At 39.7% G+C, this 16,207-nt stretch overlaps 1 protein-coding gene across 1 annotated transcript in view; it reads right to left on the reverse strand.

Moving 5' to 3' along the window:
• POU6F2 (POU class 6 homeobox 2) overlaps positions 1-16,207 on the reverse strand; it is a 369,219-nt gene that overhangs the window by 15,476 nt on the left and 337,536 nt on the right. The window contains exon 7 of the mRNA XM_077809224.1: positions 12,437-12,643. Within this exon, the coding sequence (XP_077665350.1) occupies positions 12,437-12,643 (207 nt within the window). The remainder of the gene's footprint in view (positions 1-12,436; positions 12,644-16,207) is intronic.

Raw genomic sequence — 16,207 nt, forward strand, 5'->3', positions numbered from 1 at the left:
TGGATATAGTGGGCACACACAGAATAACTACTGTATGCAACACTGATCAGAATCTGGCAGGGATGCATGTTTGTGCTACAGCCACAGAAATAAGAAGAACATGAAAAACATCAAAATGGAGCATAATATTTTACAGAAATATGACTGCATTTTCACAAAAGTACATAAATGGAAAGGGCCAGATTATTATCTCTCTTCCCCCAGTTTTACATCAATGGAGTTAGTCCTGATTTATGCCAACATAAGTGAGGACAGAATTATGCCCATAAAACTGAATTTTGTCACTTAAACGATTGTGTGTGATATTTTGCCACATCTGGGATTGTTGACTGTAAATATACAATAAGGCCCACAGGTGAAATTGGTGATCTTCTGACCTGCACCAGAAAGTTACAGGTCAATTGTGGAACATAAATTGCAGGACTGTGCTATGATTTTGCATAGACTATGAGAGGAGAAGAGTGAGAGAAGAGGAAATAAAGACCAAACTAGGGGAAATAGTCTGCTCTCAGACTGCACACAGAACTGAAATTGACTTTACTTGGAGTATGGACAAAGATCTAGGCAAAATATGGCCCTACAGAAAAGAGTGAAAGGCGAGGAACTCTGAGAGAAGAGGAAATAGACAACCAATCAAGAACAGAAAAGGATGAGAAAGGCAACAAGAATGAGGAAAAAGGACAGAGTAGGTGAGATTAACAGGAATGACAAGAATGGTATGAAAAATTTAAAAATAAGACTTTGGTAATAAAAATAGAGGACTGTAGTTTTTCTGTTGTTAGTACTATTTTTTGAGAAATATAATTAAAACTGGTCAGAATTTTTTTCCCCCCTGGAAAATTTGACAAAAATGAAAACGAATTATTTTTTGTCAAAGTTTTCCATGGATAAATTGAATTTTTCTCACAAAATCAAAATATGAACTTTCTTGATTCTGAAATGTGCATGGGATGCCTCATGGGAGTTGTAGTTTGGGTGACTGATGTTCCCATTCCCCTCTATAGGCTGGATTCCCTGTTTAGACTACATATCCCATGATGCACCACAGCCTCTCCTCTTGGTGAGGGGAGATGGTGCATCATGACAGTGTCATGGATATAGCACATCATGAGAGATGAAGTCCAGCTCACAGAGCTGAATGGGAGCATAAGGCACCTGAAATGCAACTTCCATGAGGCAACATGGCAACACTTCAGAATTGAAATATTTCAGTTTTCTGTAAAAATATTTTGGGTTTCAGGCATCCAGTATTTTGATAAAAAATTGAAATTTTCAGTGGAAAGCAGACACTTTTTGTGAAGAATTTCATGTAGTCAAAAACCCAATTTTCCATTGAAAAATAGTTTCAATCAAAATTTTTTGACCAGCCTTAATAAATGTCTATCCCACATTCTCTACTATTAAAGATGTGTTCTATTTATCTTTCCTTTGGGCCTCAAAACTAGTGATACTGTAATGTTATTCCCTGCATAAACAGGCATGGCATTCAAAAACAATTTATTAATCTTGCAGTGCTCAGCAAAACGCACACCCTTACATGCTTGCACCTCACACCAAATCCCACTCACACTCAAGCTACACCAAAGCAGGCACACTCAGACCTAAACACTGTACCCAAAGCCTAAATTTAGCGTACACACACCAAGTACAAACACAAAGTATCCCGTTCTATCCACCCTCAGAGGGTCCAGTCTTGCAAATAGATTTATACACATGGAGCTTCACTCCTATGTGGAGTTCTCCACAGGAGTAAGATTTTACACAAGTGGATCTGACTGCAGAATGAAACCCATATTTGACATTTCAAAATATACTTATAATCATCTTATGTCTAGGGAGCATGTTATGGGGGACTCCACAAACACTGCACAGCCAAACTGTGTGTGCATGTGCGAAAGTGGTGTGGTCAAAGAGTCCACACACACATTGTGCATCCTGAGCGTCAAACCTTCACAGGGGGAGAACAGCAAGGCACCGCCACTAGTACAGCCTGTGAACACTCATAGCTGTGAATAGGGCATGCCGATGCACTGGATCCTACACCTGAGTTGGGACAAGGATTCCATCCCCACAGCATCTGCCTACATCCCCCCTGCAAGGCCCTGTTCCTTGAGCTTTGCTTGTGGGACCAGAATTGCACTCTAAGTCCAACTTGTTGAGTTGTAAAATGCAGCCTATGACCACAATAAATCAGGTTGAAGAGAAAGTTGATCAGCAGCCAGATTTTTATTGATGATGTACCACAAACAACCAACAAATTCACCGAGGAAGGTATATGTATTGTGACAGACACAGACTGGTTGGGTGCAGGAGTCTGGCAGAAGGAAAACACACTGGTCACTGGATGACTAGTTTTCTGTTTCTTGACTGACCAAGGCAGGGGCTAGAGCAGTCAGGAACGTGCTAGAAGCAATTAAGTCAGGCAGACACCTGGAACCAATTAAGAACTGATTAGAAGCAATCAAAGGAAAGAGGTTAATCAGATCACCTGAAGCCCATTCAGAACTGGCTGGGACTAGTTTAAAAGGGAGCCCCTTTAGAAAGGCTGGCTGGTAGGAGCAAGAAGGTGTGTTCTGGGAAGACTGGGAGAAAGAAGGTGCCCAGTGAAAGAGCTGGAAGGATAAGCATGGTCAGGTACCTAGGAGGGGCTGTTTGGGGAAGGGAAGGGCTATAGCTCCGGTAGTACAGGAAAACTATCTGTTGCTGTTGGCAATTAGGGTCCCTGGGCTGGAACCCAGAGAAGAGGGCGGGCCTGGGTTTTCTCTCACTGCCCCTACACCACAAATACTCCCTGAGAAAGAGGACCGGGACTAAAGAGGGCTCTTACACCAAACCTGTTGACTGGCTGCTGATGAAGGTGGCTCAGTAAGCTGTAACCCTTGCCTCTAGGAGGGGAGAGAAGCTACACTGCAGGTCACAGCAAACCTCTGAGGCAAACCCTAACCGCCTAGAAGCACAGGCCCCCCCCCCCCCCCCCCCGAGGCAAAGCCGATGCTCTGCCACAGTATGTATAGGTATATATCTGTATACACCCCAACCCCCCATCTAGGACATATATATATGTCTGGTATAGGTGTGAGTATGTGTATCTATCTATCTAGTCCTCCATCCATCCACACCCATACATACATACACACACACACACACACACACACACACACATATACACCTATACATACATATATCTTCCTCATGGAATTTGTTGGTTGTTTGATTACACACACTTATTTTTTGTACAAAATATACTTTTATATGCAGCATTCAGTCTCCTGGCCCACCATCAGTACTGAAATAAAAATACTATTGTGTCAATTAGACTTAAACACATACTTAAGTGCTTAACACAACAGGGATGAGACCAACTAACATGCTTAATATTAAGTTGATTGAAGCCTTAATCTTTCTGTGCCTCAGGTCCCCATCTGTAAAATGGGGATAATAATATTTTCATCCCTCACAGAGATGTTTTGCAGATACAGTATTGGTTGTGACACTCTCAGATACTACTGTGATGAAAGCCATAGGTACATAGATAGGTGACCTTGCAGACTTCTGAAATCCTTAATTTTATTGGAAGGTTACTATGAGTATTTTGTAGCCTTAGTCTACCACATTAAAACAGCGTAATGGACAAAGCTATTTCTACCCCAAAATTACACTATTTCACCCATGTAATTGGCTGAAGGATTATGGAGAATGTAATTAGTGTGCCAGAGACACAGATGTGCAATAGATGAAGAAATGAGAAAAACTGGTGTCATTGGCATCATCAAGAAAAATCAGATACTACGAAAAGCAAAGGAAGGGAGTGAAGTTAGACTGAGACACCGCAATTTAGTGGCGACATTGAAACACAGAGAAAGAAGAGCATGGTCTTCATAAAAGAACAAAGCAACAAGAGCGCAGCAGAGAAGAAATGATTAAGAGCAAGTTACATTTTAATGTGAGAGAAGAAAACAAGGGATTGCATGGAGTTGTGGTAATGAGGTGGGACAGTGGATGTGGTGGGAAGAAGCTGAAGGAAGAAAACTTTCTTGGCCTGAAATTTGGAATGCAGATTTACAAAGAATGAACACAGTCCCATCTGAGAGCTGTCCTCAGCCTTTCAGCAACAGCTAATTTGGAACATATAAGCAAAAATGACGAGGTGCAGAATATGTAGGAGAATGCTGCCTTGAGCATGTTTTATCCTGTTGGAGTGTAGCCGTACCCCAAGGCACTAGTGCTGTAAGACACAATGAAATATTAAAAGTCCTGGAAGGCACAGTAGACAAGTCAAGACTGAGGACAAGTCAGACTACATACCAGATTTACTGAATCTGCTATGTAGAAGGAAATAGCAAGAAAGTGCATTAAATGCAAAGGTAACTACCTCACCTAAAGCAGACTGGAAAATAACACAGCAGCCTTAGCAGGTACCTCTATGTACTGTGGGCGAGCAGGTGATCATAATAGCACCAACTATTAGGAATATTGTGTTGAAGTGATACATGAATTGGAGCGTGTTTTAAACACAAGTGGTATGTTTAGAACTACAGTTCATTGGCCAAGTTCTCCTGTCAGTTACATTGGTGCAACCCCATGTAAGTCAGTTCTTCAGAAAAGAATATTGTGATGGCTGGGGTAATGGTAAGCCCCAGAAAAGACCCCATTATTGAGGTCCTCCAAGTATGGAAATATTTTAGTGTTAACAGGCTGGTAAAACAACGGCAGCTAAGCAGCTGTTTTTTTGTTTGTTTGTTTTGTTTTTCTTAAAAAGATGCACTTGTCAGTATACTATGGATTTGGATAAGTCCCTCACAAAAGGCTATTGAGGAAACTAAGTAATCAAGGGGCATGAGGTGAAGGTCTGTCCTGAATTATGAACTGGTTAAGAGAGGAAATACAAAGAGTAGGAACAAATGGTCAATTTTCTCATGGAGGGAGGTTATTATGGATTCATATTAGGACAAGTGTTTTATGATTTTAATAAATACCTGGAGAATACGGTGAAAAATGACCAGGTAAAATCGTCAAGTGACACAATGATGTAGGTTGGTACAGAAGACCATGAGGAACCCCAAAAGGACCTAAGATTCATGGTTGGGGAAACACCATGACAGATTAAATGCAATATAGATAGAATAATTTCAGTGACTCACACACATTGTTGAGTTCCAAATTAACTATAACAACTCAGGGGAAAAACGTGTCACAGTGGACAGCTCCCTGAAAACACCTGCTCAAAGAGCACTGGTGATCAAAAAAGCAAACAAAATGTTAGATTGTATTAAGAGAAGGACAGAGAATCATACCAAAGATATAATGCTATTATATTGTTGCTGATGCACCTCACCATTATTACTGTGTTCAGTTCCGATTACAGAATCTCAAAGAGGTTATTGCAGAAATGAAAAGGGTTGAGACGAAGGCAATGAAAATGTTTAGGTGCATGGAAAGAACTGGTTATGAAGAGAGATTAAAAACATGAAGCCTACAACAGGTGCACTTTAGTCATACCTTTCACAACATTAAAAATGTTTAGAAAGGTATTACTGGTTCTAGTAAAATTCTCATTATACATATAGGCAACTGTATATGCTTAAAATGATACCTTTGAAAACGGTAAAAACTTTGAAACAGCAACTATTTCATGTTTCAGAGTAGCAGCCGTGTTAGTCTGTATTCGCAAAAAGAAAAGGAGGACTTGTGGCACCTTAGACTAACCAATTTATTTGAGCATAAGCTTTCATGCATCCGATGAAGTGAGCTGTAGCTCATGAAAGCTTATGCTCAAATAAATTGGTTAGTCTCTAAGGTGCCACAAGTCCTCCTTTTCTTTTTGCAACTATTTCATATAGCTTGGAGAAGAAATGGATAGGCGGTGACGTAATAGAGGTGTTTATATATAATGAATAGTTAAGAGCACATAAATTGGAAGCTTGTATTTATTTCTCATAATAGAACAAGATGGCACGCAATGAAATTAAAAAGAAACATATTTACAACTCATAGAAAGAAACAATGTTTTGCACAACACATAATTAACCTGTGGAGTCAATGCCACAGGGTATAATTGAAGCCAAGAACATAGCAAGATTCAAAAATCCATTAGACATTCCAGTTACATTAGATAGGCTAGAAAGTATATAAGCAATATAAACCCTCATACTCAGAGCACAAGTTCATCACTAAAGGTAAAATTTTCAAAAAGTTCCTAAGTGACTTAGAAGCTGAAGTCTCATTGACTTTTAACTGGTAATTTGGCACTTCTGAAAATTTTACCCTCATTGCCTGGATTTAGAAAAGAAATTCCACTAAGAGTACTATATTTCATACTTATTCATTGTAAGGTTTCTTGCATCTTCTGCTGATGCACCTGGTGCTGACCACTGTCAGAGACAGGATACTGGACTAAATGGGCCACTGGTCCATTATGCTATGGCAATTCCTGTGTTTCTGTGGCTGCCACTGGAGGGTTTTAATTAAAAGTGACTATAGATTGGTTTTGGCAAGTCTGGTGGCTCTTATGAGAAAGTTGGATGTCTGAATTTTAAAATAAAACAGAATAATTTGGACCCACATTCATTTGGGATATAAGCTAGAACTAGGTTAACAATGCAGGAATATATTAATAGACTCATAGAATAGAATCACAGAAATGTAGGGCTGGAAGACATCTTGGGAGATGATCAAATCTATCCCCCGCACTGAGGTAGGACCAAGAATACCTAGACCATTCTTGAGGAGTGTTTGTCTAATTTGTTCTTAAAAACCTCCAATGAAGAGTTCCACAACCTCCCTTGGGAGCCTATTCCGGTGCTTAGCTATTCTTATAGTTAGAAAGTTTTCTTAATATCTAAGCTAAATCTTCCTTGCTGTGGATTAAGCCAAATACTTCTTGTCCTATCGTCAATGGACATGGAGAACAAATGATCACTGTCCTCCTCATAACAGCCCTTAACATAATTGAAGACTATCAGGTCTCCCCTCAGTCTTCTTTTCTCAAGACTAAACATGCCCAGTTTTTTCTAACCTTTCCTCACAGGTCAGGTTTTCTAAAACATTTATCATTTTTTGTTGCTCTCCTCTGGACTCTCTCCAATTTGTCCATATCTTTGCTAAAGTGTGGTGCCCAGAACTGTACACAGTATTCCAGCTGAGGCCAGAGCAGGACAACTACCTCCTGTAGCTAACGTATGACACTCCTGTTAATATACTTCAGACCGATATTAGCCTTTTTCACAACTGCATCACACTGTTGACTCACATTCAATTTGTGATTCAGTAAAACCTCCAGATCCTTTTCAGCAGTACTATGTCTAGCTAGTTATTCCCCATGTTGTAATTGTGCATTTGAATTTTCCTTCCAAAGTGAAGTACTTTGCACTTGTCTTTACTGAATTTCATTTTGTTGATTTCAGACCAACTGTCCTATTTGTCAAGGTTGTTTTGAATTCTAACCCTGTCCTCCTGTCATAGAATCATAGACTATCAGGGTTGGAAGGGACTGTCATTCTGGACACCACCCGCAAATGCTAGGCATTCATTTCAAAAACCCAGAAAAGCTAACAAGGCACATACTTGACACAGGCTGCAAAGATTTATGAACAAACTATTTCAGTAATCACTGTTTTCATTATTTGCGCAGCACAAGTTGTGAATATGGTCAAATCAAATTTCCCTTTTGAATCTGAATAGTCACAAATAACTTTTGCAGTACTGACTCGAAAAGGAACTGCTGCATGCTCTGCAATCTGAAAAATCAGCCAGGTGCCTAAATATGAGCAGAAACATTTTCAGCCCAAAATATAAATATTATTAGCTAAGGAATTGCCTCTTTAAGGGCCAAATTCTGGTTTCAGCTGCACTGGTGTAAACCTGGAGTAACTCCGTGGAAATAAGTAGTGTTCCACTGAATTTACAGTCCTGCGAAGTACTGGCCTCTTGGTTCCACTACTGGCTCTGTCGCTGAACTCCCACGTGACCTTGGGCAAGTCTCTTAAGGTGGGACTTTTCAATGTGATTTGTGTTCCCAAATCATTGAAGCATTTTTGAAAATCCCAGCGTTAATTTTTCTGTTCCCCATTTGTAAAATGAAGATAATACTTTCAGTCTTCTACCCTCTTCTTGTCCATTTAGATGGTAAGCTCTTCAAGGCAGGATCTAACCTCTTAACATGAGTATGTACAGGGCCTCACACAATGCATCCCTGTATTACTGTAATACTACTAATAAAAATACTTTAACCATGAGCAGAATTTGGTTTTGTACATTTTACATACAAATATGGAATGGGAAAAGTCTAAAGAAAATTTTTCTGAAACACAGCAAAATAGCATGTGACTTTACTCCTATACATGATTTTGATAAGAACATAAAATAGCCCACACTGGGTCAGACTAATGGTCCATAATGACAATGAAAGGTGCTAGATGCTTCAGAGGGAATACACAGAACATGACAATCATCCCATCATCAAGTCCCAGCTTCTGGCAGTTAGACTCATAGACTTTAAGGTCAGAAGGGACCATCGTGATCTAGTCTGACCTCCTGAAATAGACCCAAACCTCTGGCTGAGTTACTGAAGTTCTCAAATCATGGCTTAAAGACTTCAAGTTACAGAGAAATCACTATTTACATAGTTTAAACCTGCAAGCGACCCATGGCCCATGTTGCAGAGAAAGGCAACCCCGCCCCCACAGGGTTTCAGCCAATCTGACCTGAGGGAAAGTCAGAGGCTTAGGGACACCCAATGCATGGGATTGTCTCCTTAACCATCTTGGCTAATAGTCATTGATGGACCTCCATGAATTTATCTAATTCTTTTTTGAACTCTGTTGTACTTTTGGTCTTCACAACTTCCCCTGGAAACATGTTCCACAGGTTGACTGTGTATTGTGTGAAGAAGCACTTCCTTTTGTTTGTTTTAAACCTAATGACTATTTATTTCATCAGGTGACTGTTGATACTTGTGTTATGTGAAAAGGTAAATAACACTTCCTTATTCACTTTCTCCACACCATTCATGGTTTTATAGACCTCTATCATATCCCCCCTTAGTCATCTCTTTTCTAATTTAAGATGTTCCAGTCTTTTTAAATTTTTCCTCATATGGAAGCTGTTGCATACTTATCATTTTTGTTGCCCTTCTCTGTACCTTTCCCAAGTCTCACATATCCTTTAGGAGATGGGGCAACCAGAATTGCATGCAATTTTCAAGGTGTGAGAGTACCATGGATTTATATAGTGGCACTATATTTCCTATTTTATTATCTATCCCATTCCTAATGGTTCCTAATAGTCTGTTTGCTTTTTTGACTGTTGCTGCACATTGAGCAGATGTTTTCAGAGAACTATCCACAAGATCTCTTTCTCAAGTGGTAACAGTTAATTTTGACCCCATCACTTTGTATGTACAGTTTGGATTATATTTTCCAGTGTGCATTACTTAGTATTTATCAACATTGAATTTCATCTGCCATTTTGTTGCCCAGTTTTGTGAGATCCCCTTTGACTCCTTGCACTCAGCTTTGGGTTAACTATCTTGAGTAGTTTTGTATCATCTGCAAATTTAGCCACCTTTTTCCAGATTATTTTTTGAATATGTTGAACAGGATTGAATATATTTTTATCTCACAATGGGAAAATATTTAATTAACTTGCAGAGTTTCCTTAACTGCCGAGTTTCCAAGAGGATGGAAAGTTGCATGATGAGTTGAGATTGGCTGTAACCCTATTTTAATACATCATTTTTACTTCATTGATTTATTTTTACACTCTCAACTTAAAAAAATGGTTTGCAATTTTTCTCCCCAATACACTTTAAGAAATTTGAAAATTATCTACCAAATAGAGTATGGGTCTGAGTTTCAAAGATCCTGAGTACCTGTGGCTCCCACTGAGTTTAAATGGAGTTAGGTGCTCAGCTCTTCTGAAAATTAGCCTTTATAGCAGAGGAGTAGAGATGAGTTGAACCAAAATGTTGGACTGAAACATCCCTGGCCTGTGCGAAGGTTCATATCTACAGCCAAAAATTGAGACGGGTTCATACCCTGTTATCTGACAGACAACTTCAGTACTGATTTATAGCTTGTGCAATCCCATTTACTTTTCAAAGGGCCCAACTGCCAGTATTGTTACATCTCATTTGATTCTTTATCTGAGCATCAGCACTATCAACTTGTAGGACGAGGTTCTTAGGCCTCAGCTCTGCTCCAATTGTAATCAACGTCAACACTCCACTGACTTTAGTTGGGGGCCTTAGGTAAAAGCTTGAAGAGCCAGTAGAGGGAGCACCTGTAGCTCTGATCTGTAGGTCCGATCAAAATAGTGATTTTTATAGTATTTTTAATATAACGGTAATTTTGTATTCGATTTTTTTTTTTTACATTCACACTGAGGAGGACATTCAACATCAGCTTACCATAGATTTAAGAAAGGGAATATTTTTGGTGCTGAACTACTCGGGGCAATCCATTGAAATCCTGGAGTTTGACTGAATAAGGTCAGTGGGATTGGGCCCGGAGATGCTGATCTTTTGAAAAATTGTTACTTAAATAAATCTTGAAAAAATATTTGTTATTTCTCCTTTGAAAATAAAATCCCTCAAGGACTCATTTGCTTGCTTTTAAAGATTCGCCTTACTACTCAATAGAACTTGAAGCAAATACATTATTTAACATATATCTGTGTTTCCTTCATTTATTGGTGGGCAGTTTATAGTACTCTTTTTTTTTATTTATATTGTACAATATGTAGCAGATCCTACATACTGACATACAATATGGGAAGACCAGATAGTGGCTCTTCAGCCATTGGACTGTCCCACTGCAACTAGTTGCACCACCTAGCAACAGTTAATAAAGGCACTGTGCTTCTCTCCATGTGAGGCTGACTCCATCAGCACTGCAGAGGAGGGGATGAGGCCCTGGCTCCACTGCCATCCGCCCCCTTCTCGCCTACTTTGCGGGATCTAGTACCACAAGCAGCTCTAGCTTGAATGGGTTCCCCTTCTGCATCAGCCAGCAGGGATTCCTTAGGAACCTGGCTCGGCAGAGAGTTGTGATGCTTGTTAGACCTCTAACAGGCTTCTGTGCTCCATCGTTGTCCTAAGATCCAGGGATCTCCCAGGGGATCCCAGGAGAGCAACAGTTTTTGTGAGTCTCACCCCCTGCCTGTTCCCAGAGGGAGGGAAAGCCCTGCCCTTTCAGTGGGACAAGCAGAAGGAAACCGTGGGATGAAACCTGCTGCATTTCCTAACCCATACGCAGATTTTCCACTGCAGGGGCTCTGGGCTCTTTACATTCCTCTGTTACGAAACATTTAAGGGTGGCATTTTCACAAACACTCAACATTGGCCTCACTCTGCTCCCGCTAAAGTCGATGGGAGTTTTACTAGTGACTGCAATGGGAGTAGAGTTGGGCCAATGCTGAGCACTTTTGAAAATTCCTCCCTTAAATGACCCAAAGAGTAGGCTGGCAAAAGAACCCTGTAGCCATATAAAGGTATGAGACCTAAGAAAAGAGCCATCTTAGAAATTCATTAGCTTTTTAAATCTCAAGCTAAACAAGGCACAGTTGAGATTAATTTATAGTTCACTCTATCCTAGAGTTCTCACAAACATGGGACAGCTAATTAGTATTTGGGATAGGGATAGGGTGTGGGATAGACTTATTGGTGTCTAAAAATATACAGAGATTCAATAACACCATCACCATAATAACTTGACCATTGAAATGACTGACCCTTTCATAATATGACTTCTCTTGGCAATCACAGCGTGATATCATTGCACAGATCTGTTCTACACTTGGATTTTCCTTTTTCAAATGAAAAGGTTTTGGATTGGACAGCATTTGATTCTTTACAAACATGACAAGAACTAATTAATCTTGCCTGTTGAGCATTAGACAATCATGAAGGATTTAATGAACTATAGAATCTTTTCTGGACTATATGAGGTTGCTACATCCATCCTGAAATTTGTGGATTGCATGGTACATTATATTGAATGACATTTTTTCACTGCAACCTTTCCCTTGTTTTCCTTTGTGCATACACTCATATATATATATTTTAATGGAGCAAATTAGTGAATAGTCTCGGTTTTTTTTAAAGGAAAATGAAACTTGCTATATTTTTGAAATGAACTATTATGGAAGTGCCTGCAATATAAATCACTCCATTCAACTTTAGACAACAATTTTTCCTTTCAGAATAACACATTTCTGGTTGAAGTACTTTGCTCATAAGAGAGAAAAACAAAACTACTTATTTGAATTTTTCCCCCTGCCTGAATGAGTCTGATTATAATTAAAATATACCTTTTATTCCATGACACAGAATGGTAACAAAACAGGGAACTCTGAAAAAAGGCTATGAAAGTGAGTAAGGAGCAGATGGTTATTTCTGTTGCAGCTGCTTTTGAAATCACTGAAGCTATAGATAATTTACCTGTTGGCCTGGTTTGAGTGGTGATAGTGTTATTCCTTGGGTGTTGATCACTGGTAGTATCTGGTTTCCAATGACTGTAGCAATGATCTGACCCTGGGCATTAGTCAATAACTGTGGGGTAATTGGCTGCACTTGAAGGCCCTGAGCTCCTCCTGCTGCCTGATTGGATGGGACTGGATTAGGCATCAGTGGAATTGTTCCAATAATCTACAAGAAACAAAACAATAGGTGAAAATCTACACATAACACAAATATTTATTCTATATTATTACTTGTTTTATATATATGCATTTTATATCAGGTAAACCAAAGACTGTCCTTTTTTCCCCACAAGTTCACTTTTCATCCCAAATTGCTCAATACATTATAGGCTTACACCTCAAAAGTGCTGAGCATCCTGACTCCTATTGATTTCAGTGAGAATTCACACACACCTTCAGTGATCAGCAAAAAGCAGGCAAATTCTGGCTGACTACTAAGCAGCACAACACAAAAATGCGGGGGGGGGGGGGCACTGACATTTTGACTAATAAAATGGGCAAAATGTTGCATTTATAAAAAATGACACGGAGCCAAATTTGGAGGGGATGAAGAGAACAGAAATAGCTGCCACACTGAGTCAGACCATGTTCCATCCTGCCTAGTATCCTGTCTCCAACAGTGGCCTGTACCAGAGCTTCTGGGGGCGTGTATCAAAGAGGACAATTAGGGAGTGATCCATTCCTGTCTTCCACTCCCAGCTTCTGGCAGTCAGAGATTTCAGGTTGCCGCGAGCATGGGGTTATGTCCCTATCCTCCATGAACGTATCCAGTTCTTTTTTGAGACCCGGTGTACTTATGGCCATCAAAACACCCACGGCAATTGTGTGTTGTGTGAAAAAGTACTTCCTCTTGTTTTTATTAAACCTGTGTCCTATCAAATTGGTCAGGTTACTCCTGGTTTTTGTATTGTGTGAAAGGGTAAACAACACTTTTCTATTCACTTTTTCCTCATAATTTGTGATTTTATAGACCTCTATCATATTCCCCTTTAATCGTCTCTCTTCTAAGCTGAACAGTGCTAATATTTTTAGTCTCTCCTCATATGGAAGCTATTTAGGGTGACTAGATGTCCCGATTTTATAGGGACAGTCACAATATTTGGGGCTTTGTGTTATATAGGCATCTATTACCCTCTACCCCCTGTCCCGATTTTTCATACTTGCTGTCTGGTCACCCTAAAGTCATTCCATTTCCCTAATCACCTTTGCTTCTCTTCTCTGAACCTTTTCCAGTTCCACTGTATCCTTTTTGGGATGTGTTGACCAGAACGGGACACAGTACTACAAGTGTGGGCATGCCAGGAATTTATGTAGTGGCACTACGATATTTTACATCTTTTTTGTCCTCTTTCCTAATAGTTCCTAACATACTTCTAGCCTGTTTGACTGCTGCTGAGCACTGCATGGAAGTGTTCAGAGAATTATCCATGGTGACGTCAAGATCTCTTTCTTGGGTGGTTACAGCTAATTCAGAACCCATCGTTGTATACATATAGTTGGGATTATTTTTTTTTTCAGTGTGCATTACTTTGCACTTATCAGCATTGAATTTTGCCATTCTGTTTGCCATTTTGTGAGATCCCTCGGTAACACTTTGTAGTCAGCTTTGGATGTAATTATCTTGAATAATTTTATATTGCCTGCAAACTTTGCCATTTCACTGTTCACCCCTTTTCCAGATTATTAATTAATATGTTGAACAACAGAGGTCCCAGTACAGATCCTTGGCGGACCCCGCCCCCAGTTCACTTTTCCATTGTGAAAACTGACCATTTATTCCTACCCTTTGTTTCCTCTTTCAACCAGTTACTGCTCCATGAAAGGACCTTACCTCTTATCCCATGGCTACTTAGTTTTACTACTTAGTACTTTAAAAGCCTTTGGTGTAAGGAGCATAAATTACTATAAGGGTAATTTACCCATCACTTCAGAGTCTTTACGGTCCATAAGAAAAGACTGGGTCTCAGTTTCTGAGTCTCATCTGAAAGAGCCACACATGGTAACCTGCACTGAACTCTAGTTAGACACCTCAGAAGGAAGGAGGACTGAGCGGACCCCTCTCTCATTTGAAACCTGAGCTTAGAGCAGTAAGCAATCCCCTGAAACATTAACATACCTGTAAAACTGAAATACAGATAAGATGACAGACATGTACTGATTGAAAGGCAGCAGGATCTTTACACAAAAATTATAGCACATAAATACACCTCAGGTGAGGCTCGTTTTTTTTAAAAAAAAGTTTTTCAAGATAGTGAATGGCCAAAGTTATCTTCAGCATAAACAGGTGCAAATCCCACTGACTTCAATAGCTATTTTTAAAACATCAATGGAAAATAATACTAATACCACCCTAGTGCTTATATAGTACATCTCATTTGTAGATTTCAAAGTGCTTTACAAAGGAGCTCTGTGTAATTAATTTTTATGTGGTATAAGTTTTAACACAATTTGCTGTAAAAATAGCTTTAAAAATTGCTTAATAAGAATACTGGATGCTTGGTGGCCAGATCACAGAAATATTATCTGGGTCTATTGAAAATTAAAGGGGATACACATGTGAGTTCCAACAGAGAAGAATGAAGGCCTCCATCGACTGTGCCTTGACATACAACTCAGTGGCATTCAGTTCTGTCCAGGGTGACGCTGACATGCCTTCTTTCTTAAACTAAACATTCTGGGAAGAAATCAGGGGTTGGAAGCATGGGGTGGGACGAGCAGAGGGATTAAGAGGAAAATTGTAGTTCTCAAAATGAAGACAGAAGAGAATGCGAAAGTTCCACCCTGAATTAGCTTTTCTGTGGGATGGCCAGGTGGAGTATTCAACCCACCAATTTGAACTATATAATGACACCAGGGTACATTTTACATGTTCAAAGCATTGCACAGATATTATCTAATTTAGCCTTACCACACCCCTGTAAGGCAGATAGTTAAATAACCAGATGGGGAAATTGAGATGGAGAAGTGAAGTGACATACTCAAGATCAAACTGCAAATGATTGGCAGAGTCAGACTTTGAACTTAGATCTGCCACAGCAGTGCATTTTTCTCTAGACCACACTATTTCAGGCATCCTCATTTGGGCTGCACCTATGTTACCAGAAAGAAGCTGTAGCTCACGAAAGCTTATGCTCAAATAAATTTGTTAGTCTCTAAGGTGCCACAAGTACTCCTTTTCTTTTTGCAAATACAGACTAACACGGCTGCTACTCTGAAACCTAGCTACCGTCTCTGAGAGGATGATTAATCTGATGGGGATTAATTTGAATAATTAGTAGACCACAGGCTATTTTAAAGGGTCTGACTTTCATCATTAACTAAGATAGCACAGAGCACAGCATATCAGCCAGCTCACATGTCCTGGAAGGTTTTTGGACTATACAATATATTCTTTCACTTTCAGCAAGTGTTAACAAATGGGAAGAAGAACGCTTCTTCACTTCATCAGCAGAAACTTTGCATAGGGATCTCATCACTTCACCATGTCAGTAAAGGACATGCCTTGAGATGTTACTACTGGGCCTGTAACTTTAACCAGGAGGGTTTGAATTCCTGGAAGGCAAAACATGCTGCTCTGCTTTATCACTAATAGATATGTTTGCACCCACATTTAAAATGCATTTCTTGGATTGCAGCTGACATTTATAGACTGACAGTGCTCAAGACAACAGTTTGTAAGGTCAGAAGCAAAAGGATATCGATAGGTGTTAGTGTGTGTCACACCCTACTG

Source organism: Eretmochelys imbricata, chromosome 2, assembly GCF_965152235.1.
Source record: "Eretmochelys imbricata isolate rEreImb1 chromosome 2, rEreImb1.hap1, whole genome shotgun sequence".
NCBI lineage: Eukaryota > Metazoa > Chordata > Testudines > Cheloniidae > Eretmochelys > Eretmochelys imbricata.